At 42.5% G+C, this 13,598-nt stretch overlaps 1 protein-coding gene across 1 annotated transcript; it reads right to left on the bottom strand.

Moving 5' to 3' along the window:
- Nucleotides 1-77: 77 nt before the first annotated feature.
- Nucleotides 78-12,504, bottom strand: tpst1l (tyrosylprotein sulfotransferase 1, like). Its single transcript, XM_085364590.1, has 6 exons — nucleotides 12,330-12,504; nucleotides 7,894-8,575; nucleotides 6,577-6,735; nucleotides 6,170-6,423; nucleotides 2,025-2,226; nucleotides 78-596 (listed from the first exon to the last, which is right to left on the bottom strand). The coding sequence occupies exons 2-6, from the start codon at nucleotides 8,299-8,301 to the stop codon at nucleotides 561-563; spliced, it is 1,059 nt and encodes a 352-aa protein (XP_085220716.1). The 5' UTR covers nucleotides 8,302-8,575; nucleotides 12,330-12,504; the 3' UTR covers nucleotides 78-560.
- Nucleotides 12,505-13,598: the final 1,094 nt, after the last annotated feature.

Raw genomic sequence — 13,598 nt, 5'->3', positions numbered from 1 at the left:
GCGCCACCGGGTGGCGCTATGGAGAACATTAAACTAGTAAACAAATAGGTGGACCACAGCAAGAGGTGACATTTATTTTCTTTTTAATAATGCTCAACAATTTACCACAATTAGAAATTGTTCCAGTTCTGAAATTCCTGAATGGGCAACAGCAAAATAATTTATTAAGAAAATAAACATACGTCTTCAAAAAATATACAGTCGTTATGCTTCACGAACACCGAGCTCCCAGCGAGTGAGGGATTGGTCTGAAGACAGATTCACATTGTGATGATGAGGTCATAACAGCTGACATGATGGTCGAGCTGAAACACAGATTCGACCTGGAGGGGTGGAACGATGAGTGGCGAAGAAGCAGAACTTCCCTGAGCAGGTAGTCCACTCCAGACCTGCATCTTAAACACTCCGCCAGTGTACAGACACGGACACCGCACACGAGTCTTACGAACGACTCAGAAACACACATGGAACACTTAAATCTTTCCCGCCAGGTGTAGCTCCTCCAGAACTTGAAATCTGTCGTTGCGGCGCATCCATATCGCTGAACATCACAGCCATGCTTAGCTGGGGTGAGGAACATCTGCTGATTTTTCTTTCTATGGAAAGAAAAGACAGAGTCATTCACAGGTCACAGAATAACAGGAGAAATTATCGAGGCTGATTTATGGTTGCAAACTGATTCACTCTGGCAGCTACGTGAAGTTCTCTGCACCGCTGGATGTCACTTGGTGAAACATAATATCTGATTAGAGTGCTGCATGTTAACATGCAGGTGCAGCAGTGGATGTGCACCAACATCTGGGCTGCAGCAGCTGTCGAGAAACAAGAACTGCGGCTCCTTCAGACTGTTTATCATGGCACTGAAGATTAAGGTCAAAGACCTGTTAAGGAAGTAGAGGACTGTTTGTTACACACTTCCTGCTCGCTGGCTCATCAGTGTGCATAACAAGGAATGAATTATTGCCAGCTTTTGTAATGTAATTAGCTGCTATAGTATCATATGGCTGCAATCTGACTCTGAACTGAGGAGGTTGAAGCAACATTTGTGTTCTTGGATTTTGCTACGCCAAGTACTGTTGACTGGTTTCACTTACCCTAATGTGGGCAATCAGGATAAGCGGTTATCAGAGACATGAACAAGTCTACTTGATTCTGATGGATTACAACTACAAGAGTGTTTTTTACTCTCTCAGCTGTAGACTCAGTGGTGTTTAAAGCTGCGTACACACACAAACCACAAGCAGCTACGGGTGAAATAACCACAGGTGACAGGAAGTGAGCAGGACAAGATAAACTTTTCTCAACTTCCACCTGAGCGACTGAAGCGACTACAAGTGAGAGTGAAGAATACAGCTGATTGACATTTGACTTGTCACTGATTTCATAGCCGTTGGTCTCTAATCTTGAGCCTAACCTGCTACGGAACAGGTTTTTAGAAAATGTTAACATGTGAACCTTCCTTGTAATACTGAAAACCCAAGGTTAAGTCTGAAGTTAGGTTGATAAGGCCAAATCCTACTTTGCAGTACAGATCTCTGGGCTGTGGGGCATTTGTGAAACAGCCAAACAGAGCACGCCTACATGCAACACCACATGTAAAATTAGGCAAGCTAGCACACAGCAAGGTGTAAAAAGACTATATAATGAAAAAGGATACATCTCTCCTGATCATGGGAAATACAATCATTCACTTTAGTGAAAACAAGCAGGAAGAAGCTGATGTTTTCCTGTTAACAGAAACATATACAAACAAACTGCAGGACTCCCTTGAATCCTTCTACTCAAGGGCAAATCTTTGTTTTTTTTAAGGTTTCTCTTGAGAGGAAAAGCTGGCTCGTTAGTTTCACCCATTCTTGAATTTAAAAAAGCAGAGCCAACTTTTCTAATTTAGGTAGTTATTGTTCATCTGCATGTCCTTTTGGTGGTACAATAAAATCTCCTTCCACTGTTTCATATGGTAAATTCATCATGTTAGGGTTTGGATGTCTAAGTGGCAAAAACACTTTTAACGCTTTTAAACTCACGTGTGAGTAGTTGAACTCAGGTGCCAGGGGCTCCGTTTTTGTGTAGTCGGGAGGGTTGGCATGGGGGTTGTAGCCCAGGCGAGCCAGCATGGGAGCGATTTCAGCCATGTCGTTGACCACGTCAGGGGGAATTTGCCCCACCCACTTGGACAGTGCCTCCGTATTCACTGGCTTCATCACCTGGTCTGTCGAACGCTCCACCCTGCAGAGAGCCAAACACCCACGTCATGTATGCGAGTGCGCAAGTTTTATACAAAGAGAAATTAGTTCTGCTCATTCATTTGATCTCTTTACAACCAAGGCGTGCCCCTTCACAGCAGCCTCAATGGGAAATAATAATTCATAAGTTACTGGCCACCAAAGAAAGATAAATAAAAGGGTTAAATACAAAAATAAAATATTAAAGAATAAAATAAATGCATTTTTTCTGTGTGCATTTGTGTCATAATCATGATTGGCAAGAATAAAACAGTTTAGTTCTTTAGCGTATTATTAATTTGCTTTTATTTTGTGTATCGACAGAAAATAATAAAGAGCGTCACAAAGAATTGCAGATGAGAACAGAGAGTAACTCGGAGGAAACTAGTCATTTTAAATCTTCCATATAACTCCCTCTGATTTAATTAATGTGTGCACCCTGTTCCACATTTCCTACTTTAAGCATTTGGGTGACTAACACTGCGCCGGCCGTTGCATAACTTCTCAAAGTGAGGGTGCTAATTCTCCCAGAATGTGGCCTAATTCCTTCAAATGCGCGCCAAGTTTCAGTTTAGCAGCCAAACTCCCACCAAATCCCCCGAGCTTCTGGCCTGCAGAGAAATGCTCTACTTGAGGCACAACAAACAAGTGGAGCAACACAAATTAAAAAGTCTTTCTGTGGGAGTCCTGTAAGCTTTACTTAACCCTGAAAGGTTTGGCTGATTTAAAATGAAGATTTTCGGCATCCTGCACGACGTGATTAGTATTTTTTTTTTTCTCATGGTGGGTTTGCCTGTTTTGAGTTGCATTTTTAGACTTGTGCTTACTGCTTACAGTCCTGATTTGCATGAGAACAAAACATCTGAGGTAAAACCCACAGGGTCAATCGCATTTGGTGAAATTCCCTTAAGACTAAACCTGAAACTGTTAGGGGAAAAATTCTGCAGCAGTTTTTTTTTTAATAATATAAATGTATTAATCAATAATGAAAACAAACACAAAAACATACACTTGAACTTAAAGTGATTTTTTTTGCTAAATGTCACATTACATGACAAAACACATGAGTTTCAACTTTAGAAGACACGAAGGTCTCACAGTCATGTGACTTCCTGTGGTTTAAGACTTGTTTTGAGTGAACACCTCACACATATCATTCTTCACACATATTTTCACACCGTTGTGCACCCTGCTATATCTGACACTGTCATCTTAAGAAACAGAAAATCTGTTGGAATACAAAACATAAAAAAACCTGCAGGACTAAGGAGGATCCCAGTGAATTAGCTGAGATCACTCCGCACTTTAAACCCTCGGTGCAGACAGAATGAGTAAAAATCAAATTTTTTCCAGGTGCAACAGTTTCACTTTATTTCTCACTAATGCAGATGGAGTACTATCATATAGAAATGGATGAAGAAAAATGCGGCCATATAAAATAACTTATTCATTACATTATGGAAGACGTTATTTTAATTGCACTGTTGTTAATGAGGACAGACATACGTGTTGGCACCACTGCAGAGTAAACAGTCCAACTGGTGCCTTTCTTAATCTTGGACCATCATTTAACCTTCAAGCTGTGCTGCTTATTTACCATAAGCACATCTGAGAAGGCCTTATCATTCAATAAAGCATGTTGCAGTGTAAGAACATTTACTTTTACTAATGATTTGCTCTGTATTTTATTACAATGAAACTTTTATATGTTCATATACAGTTACTGAATAAATATCAAAGATGAGTAAGCAAAAATGTGGTCAGCACATGGAGTGTGTGAGCGAGACGTGTGAGAAGTGGGAATCTCAGCTGGCTTTCAGAAACCTGAAAAAAACAACACTTTCTATCGTGAAATATAGCTGCCCCTCAAAGCCAGCGGGGCGTGAATTCACAGGATGAGTAAACCGTTTAAATTCAGCATCATGCATGTGCACAGCGTATATGGCCTAACAATAATAACAGGAACACAGCCTATTAACTGCAAGCTAACTGCATATTCAGCAAATCTGTTTCTTTCATGCAAACCAATTAAAAAACTTCCCTAGACCTCCTCTAGACTGGATATGGCCGGATGTGTGTTGACCATTCACTTCATGCGCATTGGAGAATTTTTACCATCCTCCAGCAGAGACTGCATGAAAATTTGCGGGATTACTCCTGAGTCAAATTTGACGGTCTGATTTTCACTTTTGAAACAACTGAAACACTTTTGGTTTCTCAAGTTGTGAAACATCAAATTTTGCAAAACTAGTAAAATGGGGAAACCTCAGTTAGTTCAGTTTTGAATAAGTCGAGTGAATTAGGGCACTTTTAAAAACAACAAGGGTTGAACAAAATGCTGTGAACCAAAGCGGTATAAAATGCAACAGGAAAATAGAGAAAAACAGAAGACAAACAAGAAGCAAAACAAAAGAAAGGTGAAAACTCAGTCACATTTAAACGCAGCTGCAAATGGCTGAATAAACTGAGTATTCAGCATACTCCTCTCACAAGGGACAACGTCTCTCTTTGTCTGTCTGGGTGCTGCAGCTCTCTGCTCTGAACAGAGTAGAGGGGGCAAGACAATGCTCTGTCCAAAGGCACTAAATCCAGCAAAGAACGTTACAACTTCTCAACAACAGTATGAACTTACAGTGCGTCACATCACACACAGTTTCATCCATTTTCTTCGGCTTCAATTCAGGTTTTTATGTGTAGGCTAGGGGGCTGGTGTTTATCCTACCTACCATAAGGTGAGAATGGGCAAGCAGTCTGTCACAAAACCATTCACACTCATGTTCACACCTATGTGCAATTTTAGAATTACCAGTCAAGCTAACCCCACTGACTGCATATCCTTGGACTGTGAGGAGTAAGCCGGAGTACTTGGAGACACCCCTGCAGACACGGGGATAACATTTGAACATAGGGCCTTCTTGCTGCAAGGCAAAAATGCTAACCACTGCACAATCGAGTTCTCAGTCTAAATTTTCATCTAAAACGCCTCCTACACCCCTTCTGGATTTCCAACTTGGAAAGCTGGAAGAAAGCTAGCAGTAGACACAACCGGTAATAAAACTTGAATCTGCACTGCCTATGTTGTGCGTTTTTGATCACTGATCAGGCTCTGTTCATGTACGTGTTTGCAGCGGTATTTTTAAGTGTGAAAACAAGTATTGTGCTCTCTTGCTAGTGATGCATGAATCGTTCAACCTCACTAAGAAGCAAAGCAAATCCCGTTTTCACTCACTGTCCTGCCTTTACTACTGGAATGTGCTCAGATGACATCTCAGTTCAGAGCTACCTGGAAGGCGGCAATTAAGTGATGACCTCTGCTGTGAGAGAGAGCGATGTCAGGAGATAAGCCTTCCAGCTAGGGTGTGTGTTTAACATTAGCGTACAGCCCAACAGAAGATACCCTCTTACATGCTACTTGATGCAACCAGACTACAAGGCTGATCCAGCAGATCATTACATAACTAGCCCTATCTCTCTGTGCTCTTTTTCCCCCCTCATTTAAAAGTGTAAACAACAAACAGAAACTTCTGTTAAACTATTTTTTACACTTAACAGAAATAAAATCATTTCTAAACAGAACTGAAGGTGAAAATGCAAAGTATGCATGTGCATTAAAACCATGTCATGGTTGAAATGTAATGTAATCTAAACTTCTTCAGTGCATGCACACATTGCATGCAAATACATTAGGACTGCTGCTACTTTTAAAGGTTAAAAATAAACCACTGTGGGTACCGGTATCTTATCATGTGGAGAGTTTCAGTGTAGTGTGCTGTTTATTATGCTGAGGTTTTGAGATACCCGCTTCTAAAACGTTTGCCACAACAGAAGCTTTCATTTGAAAAGACACTTGAATCAAAGGCAGATATATAAAGGACGGCCCATCTGAAAACGTTATAACATTAAACAAACAAGTATCACTAAAGCTAGCACATATTTCATATACTCACTTTGATAGAGACACACCACCAGCCTTTCCAATCAGCTCTTCGTGGTGCAGCACCGATGGGTCCCACTGCAAATCCAGAAAGTGCAGCAACTTTCTCATTTCCTCCTCTGGGTGGAGGACAAGCTGCTCATAACGGATGGGCTGACACCTAGCGTATCCGACCGCCTGGCACTGGCTGAACATGGTCTCCACCGCACTGCTCCACTTTGTTAGGCAGTCCCTGTAGCTGGTCAGGTCAAAACCGGAGATGGTCACCTATGAAATGAGGCACAGTGTGAAGGTCACCACAGGAATCCCGACAGGGAAAACTCAGCGAGATGGCATGGGTTTTTTTGCATCTCTTGTGGCTGCTCGAACAGCCAACCTGAGAGGACGCTGTAGCATGAAGGAGAAAACAGACAAACGCACCTTGCGTGATATCATTGAGTGCACAGTTGCCCGTCCATCTCGTAGCATGAGCACAAACTTTGCTTTCGGGAAGATGTGAGCCAAATAAGACAGAGACTTCAGTGCAAACGGGTCCTTGTTGCAAAGGCGAGGCGCAGGCTCCCCGTGACCAACTATCACCTGGAACACACACACACACCCCGAATAAAGTCAATTATCATCATCTCAATATACAGAAATAATAACTGCATCAATATAAGGACTCACAAATGTCAGCAAACCCCTGCAGGCAGATCACTGAAACTATTGGAATGAATGTCATCAATCAAAAAACTTGAAGTTGGAAAAATTTGAACAACAAACATGTTTGAAATTGACCACAACAAAGAGTGCGGACCCAGGACATTTTATTTGTTTCTATCACCTGGCGCCACATATGAAACTCAGCCACGAGGTAATTAATACGTAATGCACTAGCTCAAACATAAATGCTGGCAACAACGTCAACCACTTCTTTAGATCGCGTCGCAGCTCTACAAAGATTCCCAGCAGAAGTGTAAATCGCGCTTAATGGCAACTCACCGCTGTATTATTGTACTAAACAATAAGGTGCTGCCACTTAGACAAAATTTCCACATCAGCGCTTTTATAGGGGAAGAAGTTAAAACTGTAAACATTTATTCCAGGAAGTTTCATATTATTTCCTATTTCTTATTAAACTGCTGCAACAAAGGTCTGAGCTTTTTTACTGGTGTATCGTTAAAATGAAGGTAAAAACCAACACAACTGAATTAACTTCCCACTTTTTTTTTTCCATACACCATTTCTGCTCATTGGGAACTTCTTCCTGTCTCCTTCCTGGAGTTTGTATTGTTTATTGTTCATGGGGTCTCTAAGCTCCTCGTTTCTATTTCATCTAACCCTATACCAGCTGTGACAGATGTGTGCTCCTCCCTAAGCCTGGTTCTGCTCAGAACTTATATCTGACTGTTAGGTTTTCGCTCTCTTTCTCTCCCTAACTCACAACATAAAGCAGGTTCAGACTGCTGTTGCTGTAAAGTGGTCCTATATAGCTAATTAAAGCAAAAAAAGGAACGTTTTACAATATCCTGCAGGTTAATCTGGGCAAGCTAAAGATTTTCAATGCTGAAGAACTAAAAGATGAACTACAGATTCAAAAATATGGAAATTTGTCTTCCAATATTGGCATTTCTCTGGGGATTTATTGGGCTATACATGTGAATACAAACATGTGACCCTGTCTCTCTCACACACTCCTCACCATTAAAAAACATGAAGATGTGTTTCAGTATCGCAAAAGCAGCCTGAGAAACCCACCTCCAACAGGAACGCTCGCACAGCTGAGTCCAACACGTGGTCAGTGACGCCGGCCTCATCCAGTCGTATTCTCTCCTTCACTGAGCGGCTCCAAGTGGCCCTCATGGTCAAGAGGCGGGGAATCACTCGGGTCTCTTCTCCACACCGCACGGCATTGTGGGCGTCCAGCATGACGCGCATCAGTGTCGTGCCGCTCCTGGGGAAGCCCCCAATGAAGATAATGGGTGTGTCTTCTGGGAAGTGATCAGTCAGGGATAAGCTCTGATTGCCTGAGCCCAGAGTGAGCTCCATCCAGCGGCGCCGATGGCTTTTCGGAGGGCAGTCTACCCCGCTCATCCCCAGGTAGAGAAGGGAGACGGAGCAGAGGAGCACGCAGCCCAGCAGCAGGTTCGATCTGGTGCTCCTCATTGTTGGGGAGGTGTGTGTTTGGGAGTTAGGAGGACATAAAATTAATTCAGGGTCAGCTGAGGAGACTGGTGGAGGGACTCACTTCAGTTTAACTTAGCCAGTTTGACAGTCAGCTTTTAGGATGAATGCTGGAAGTGATCCTGAAGGAATCCTGGAGGATGGTGTCTGGGAAGGCTCCTCACTTTTTTGCAGTTCTTTGGACCCGTTATCGGTGAGCAGGATCCAGGTGTGTCGCACTCCACAACCAGCTGTGCGTTTTATCCATGCTTCCTACCTAAGACAAGAGAGGAACATGTCATAAAACTCAGAAAAAGCTGCATAAGAATCAGCTTATGACCAAAGACACTGTGTTTCTCAATGACGGTAAAGCACTTCACTATTAGAGTACTTTCCCAGCCTCATTTTCCAGCTTCTGAGTATTAAAAAGCATGATTATCATGTTACAAATTTCCAATAAATAACTCTCAACATTAGCCCAGGGTGAGTTATCATCTGCTAGCAGTGTGCGAATGGTGGCCGTCGTTTTTGCCAAGAACACTTGCGCGCGCGCGCGCGAGCACACACACACACACACACACACACACACACACACACACGGGCTTTCAGAGGAGCTGAAATGCATCCAGTTTTTCTCCTCAAAGCATCTATTTTGCATCACTCCTCCGGGGAGCCGCCGACTGCTAAAGCCATATCAAAGTTCACTGCGGCACGCAACGCAGACACACTCTCAGGCAATGTTTCTGAAGCCACTAATTACAGCTCCCTCATGCTTTTATTCTCACTGACAGTTTCTGCCACGCTGAAACGCAAATCAATTTGTTAAAGCTCACATTACTATTGACCAATTCAGACATCCTGCAACTTCCCCATTTATCTTCTGCAATGTGCATACGAGGAGTTTCACAAGTCGGTGTTTAATTCCTCTTACTGGCACTCTAAAACAGCAAAGCATGTATAAAGCACCGAGCCACTACTTACTTAAGTAAATGCTTGAATTAATGCAACTGAAACTGCAGCATCTTGCAAAAGTGTATCTGAAATATTCCTCCATTTCTCAGGGGCATTTTGGCATCTTGCTTGTTCTGTCTGGGTGTGGAGGGATCCCGAACATCTGGATGGCATGTGGGGGAGCAGTACCCTCTGTGGGTTGGATGAAACCGCCTGAAAAAATGTTCTCTCTGGCAAAACTAAAAGTAAAAACAGCTGTAAACGAGGACATTGGGGTTGGGCTGTGATGGTTTGGTGCTGTCTTAAACTATCCTAAGTCTAGTAGCACCCGAACGATTTTTACATGTAATTCTAATTTAATTTGATGCAGAGATTAAGCCACTTGGAGCCTGCAGAGAATTAGGGCAAAGTACTGAGTCTTGATGCTTTTTTTCGCCCCTTTTTCCTCAACAGATTTAAAAGCCTGGATCAGACATGTTACAGAAAAAGAAGCATATTTTCCAATTTAAACACTCCAGTGTTTTAGTCCTCCCATTGCCAGTTAAACAGACATGTATGGATAGTTTTTGTTTTACATACAGATTCAGTTGAAACAGAGAAGGGAAGGAAATCCTCTCGAATGAGAAACATTAGTTTCTGATTATTTGATGGCACCTGAAGTGCTGAAAATCTACTTGATATTTTATTTTTAGAGGGAGCAAAACACTAGGAACACTTAATTTGTATATTTTTTAATGCTTAGTAAACCACAAACAAAAGTCAGTTCTCCTTTACTGCACTTCAGTGGAAGTAATAACAAATATCTGAAAACTCAGGCAAACCTTTCTGCATGGGTAAGCATGTGTTTAGAAAGAATGGTTAAATTGGTTTCTGCAAACACAACATATCTGAAAACTGTCTTTTCACAAACACACCTAAAATAATAAGAGGAATGAACCGTGATCACAGTCCATCTGCAGAATCTGCAGTTCAGGTGGGTTGCAAGAAAGCAACACCTTTGAAACCTTTGAGCAGAAGACTGTCACGAAACCTCCAAACAAATATATAAACTGACTTCCTGCCAAAGATAAAAATCTTGACAGTTATGTTTTAAAGTTTCAGTTTGCAGTTCTCACCACTGAATATCCATGTTCATTCGTTTTTATGTTTACTTTATTTATACTCTATACCGTAATGACAGGCTTTCCTCAGTGAAGTGAATGCTCACCTCAGGTCTCTATATTTGTTTTATTCCTCATTTATTAACGGTGTTTGAATTTTTAGCCCCGCTCACCTGTTCTTACACACACAATGCTTCTGGTTTACAACAGTGAACACACTCTCACCACACACTTTGTTAGGCATACCTGTTCAACTGCTTGTTAACACGAATATCTAATCATCCAAACACATGGCAGTGACTCAGTTGGATGTTGTTCCCAGACAGGCTGATCTGAGTATTTCAGAAACTGCTGATCTACGGGGCTGTTTTTGCACACAGTCATCTCCAGTGTTTACAGTGAAGGGTCCAAAAATAAAAGAGCAAATACCCAGTGAGGGGCAGTTCTCTGTGAGAAAACGCCTTGTGGATACCAGAGGTCAGATGAGAGAATAACCAGTATGCAATAGAGCATCTCTGAAAGCAAAACACGTGAACTGGGAAGCAGATGGGTTACAGCAGCAGAAGACCGTACTGGGTGCCACTCCTGTAGACTAAGAACAGTAAACTGAGGCTAAAGTGCACACAGGCTCACGAAAACTGGACAACTGTCACTTGCTTGCTGTGACGGTAGGGTCAGAATCTGTTGTAAGCAATATAAAAGCATGTTCATGAAAGCACCCATCGTGCCTTGTATTGACAGTTCAGGTCGATGCTGGTGTAATAATGTCGGAGATATTTTGTTACCAACTAACCATCATTTAAGCACCACAGCCTACCTTGAGTATTACTGCTGACCATGCCTATCTCTTTATGACTGCACTGCGCTCTTTGCTTTTGATGGCTATTTCCAACAGAAAGCAACACTTTCTGGTTTCCTGACATGACAATAATTTCACTGTACCCGTATGTGCTCCACAGTCACCAGATCTCAGTGCAGTAGAGCACCTTTGTAAGGGAACAGGAGATTTGCATCATGGACGTGCAGCCAAAAATAATGTCAATAATGACCAAAATCTCTGAGGAATGTTTCATGGAATCTGTGCTATGAAAAATCAAGACAGTTTTAAACCAAACAGGGATCCAACCCAATACTAGAAAGATGTACCCAATAAAGTGTCCAATGAGTGTCTCTCACAGGAAACATGTGGCTCTAAAACTAATGAGCGGATCTATGGGTACATCCCTTCTGAAACCCAAAATGATTAGCTGACAGAAAAGCAGCTGAAACAACAGTTTTACTGTCATTAAACAAGGAAGAAGTGTACAAAGTCTACTAAATCACTGTATATCCGTCCTATATCTGGAAGACATTTATCCTGCCATATAAAATGCCACGTTAACCCTAGCTTTAGTAAGGAAATAGTCCTTACTGTCACACAAAAACATACCCTTTGCTCCACATTTAGTTTGTAAGGATGTGCCCTCCTACTCTGTGCTGCATTGTTTCCTCTCGGTGTCAACAAATGTGAAATGACGGTCTCAAAGGCTTATGCTGAGTTGCAGCTGCTTCATCCTGAATTGAGGCTCTCTCTCGTTATTTATTTATTTTTGCCGAGTTGCACAAAAATATGTTGGCCCAGCTGGCTGCTGGTGGGTGTATTTGAAACAGGTCACCGCTGTCACTGCAGTGCGCGTGCTTGTATAAATAGGATTACTGCACGGCAGCAGAGCGCAGGCCCAGCAGCCACAAACATCTGGTCTCCCTGCACCCCGAAGCAGGAAGGCAAAAAATCCGCCAGGTGAGTGAGTCAGTGCCCCGCTGGCGTTCACACACACACACGGGACACCTACGGCTCTCCATAAACGACAGCCAGACTGTCACGGCGCGTTTTCACCGCCTGCACCTGGTATGGATGGGCTAATTCGGTTCCATTTAGATAGCTATCCTAGCTGGAAATGTCTTAACCGTGAAAAAGAAGAAAAAATGGTGTTCACTCACCAGCCGAAATACGAAGAAGAAACACACACATGGACCTTAAGCCAGAGGCAGACAGCTGCTCTGTCTCCCCCCACCTTCTCAACACACACACATCGGTGTTTACTCTCATCTATGGGCGAAGGTCACCGCCGTGGTGTCTACACCATTTCCTAACTTCGTGAGAAGTCGAGCTGTATCTAACATTCACACAGAGAGCGAGAGAGAGAGATAGGGGAGCAGACGATACGAGCGCAGGCTGGCAGAGAAAGCTGGGCGCTGATTGGACGAGCACAGCTCTCAATTCTAAAACGCATCTGCTTGGACGATTCTGATTGGTGGAGGCGTTAAAGGGCAATTTCGTCGACATAAGAGAAGCCGAGCGAAGCAAAGCAGTTGCACCGGAGGCAAGAATTACTTTACCTTATCGATTTGTATGCTCTCAGTAAAAGCCCACCGGGGAAATTTAATCACAGCGCGCGATTTAAAGGAGGTTAAAGCCGCCTCATTTAATTTACCCATCATTTCATTAGGAGCAGGTTTTTGGCTACCCTTAACATCGCCTTTATGATAGATTGCGGCCTCTGTGGACGACCATGTGTGACCAAATTACAAGTAAAGCTGCCAACATGCAATAAATAAAATATTCAGTATCGACTCAGTCCATGGATAAGTCATGAGAGACATGAATAATAAATGAAATAACTAGTGAGGTGATGAAAAAATAAATAAAGGAAAAGAATTATATGCTTTTGCTTTATACGCTGACACTCTCTGGCCACTTCATTAGAAAGCCAGTAAGTGGACATCAAGTCAAACAATTTAGGCATGTAGATATAGTCAAGATAACCTGCTAGAGTTCAAAGGGAGCCTCAAAAGGAAAGAACCATTTCATTACAGCAATTATGGTGATTATTGTTGGTGCTGGTCTAATGACCTGCTAGGATTTTCCCACACAAGCATCTTTAGGGTTTACAGAGAATGGTCCGAAAAAGAGGAAATATCCAGCGAGCAGCAGTTCTCTGTGCAAAAATGCCCCGTTAATGTCTGAAGAGAATGGCCTGACTGCTTTGAGGACACATAAGAACAAAGGTTTGCAGAAGAGCATCTCTGAAAGCGCAACCAAATCTTGAAGCAGGTGGCCTACAGTAGCAGAAGACCACACTGGGTGCCACTCACTGTCATCTTAGAACAGGAAACTGAGGCTCATTAAAACTAAGCAACAGGAAATTGGAACTACACTTGGTTTCATGAACACAACACTGAGATCACTGCACTCAATTGGCCTCCAGA

The sequence above is a fragment of the Diplotaxodon limnothrissa genome, linkage group LG10 (genome assembly GCF_057381915.1).
Source record: "Diplotaxodon limnothrissa isolate DT_005_m linkage group LG10, D_limnothrissa_male_GT1.1, whole genome shotgun sequence".
Lineage (NCBI taxonomy): Eukaryota > Metazoa > Chordata > Actinopteri > Cichliformes > Cichlidae > Diplotaxodon > Diplotaxodon limnothrissa.
This window is presented reverse-complemented; position numbering and strand designations above follow the sequence as displayed.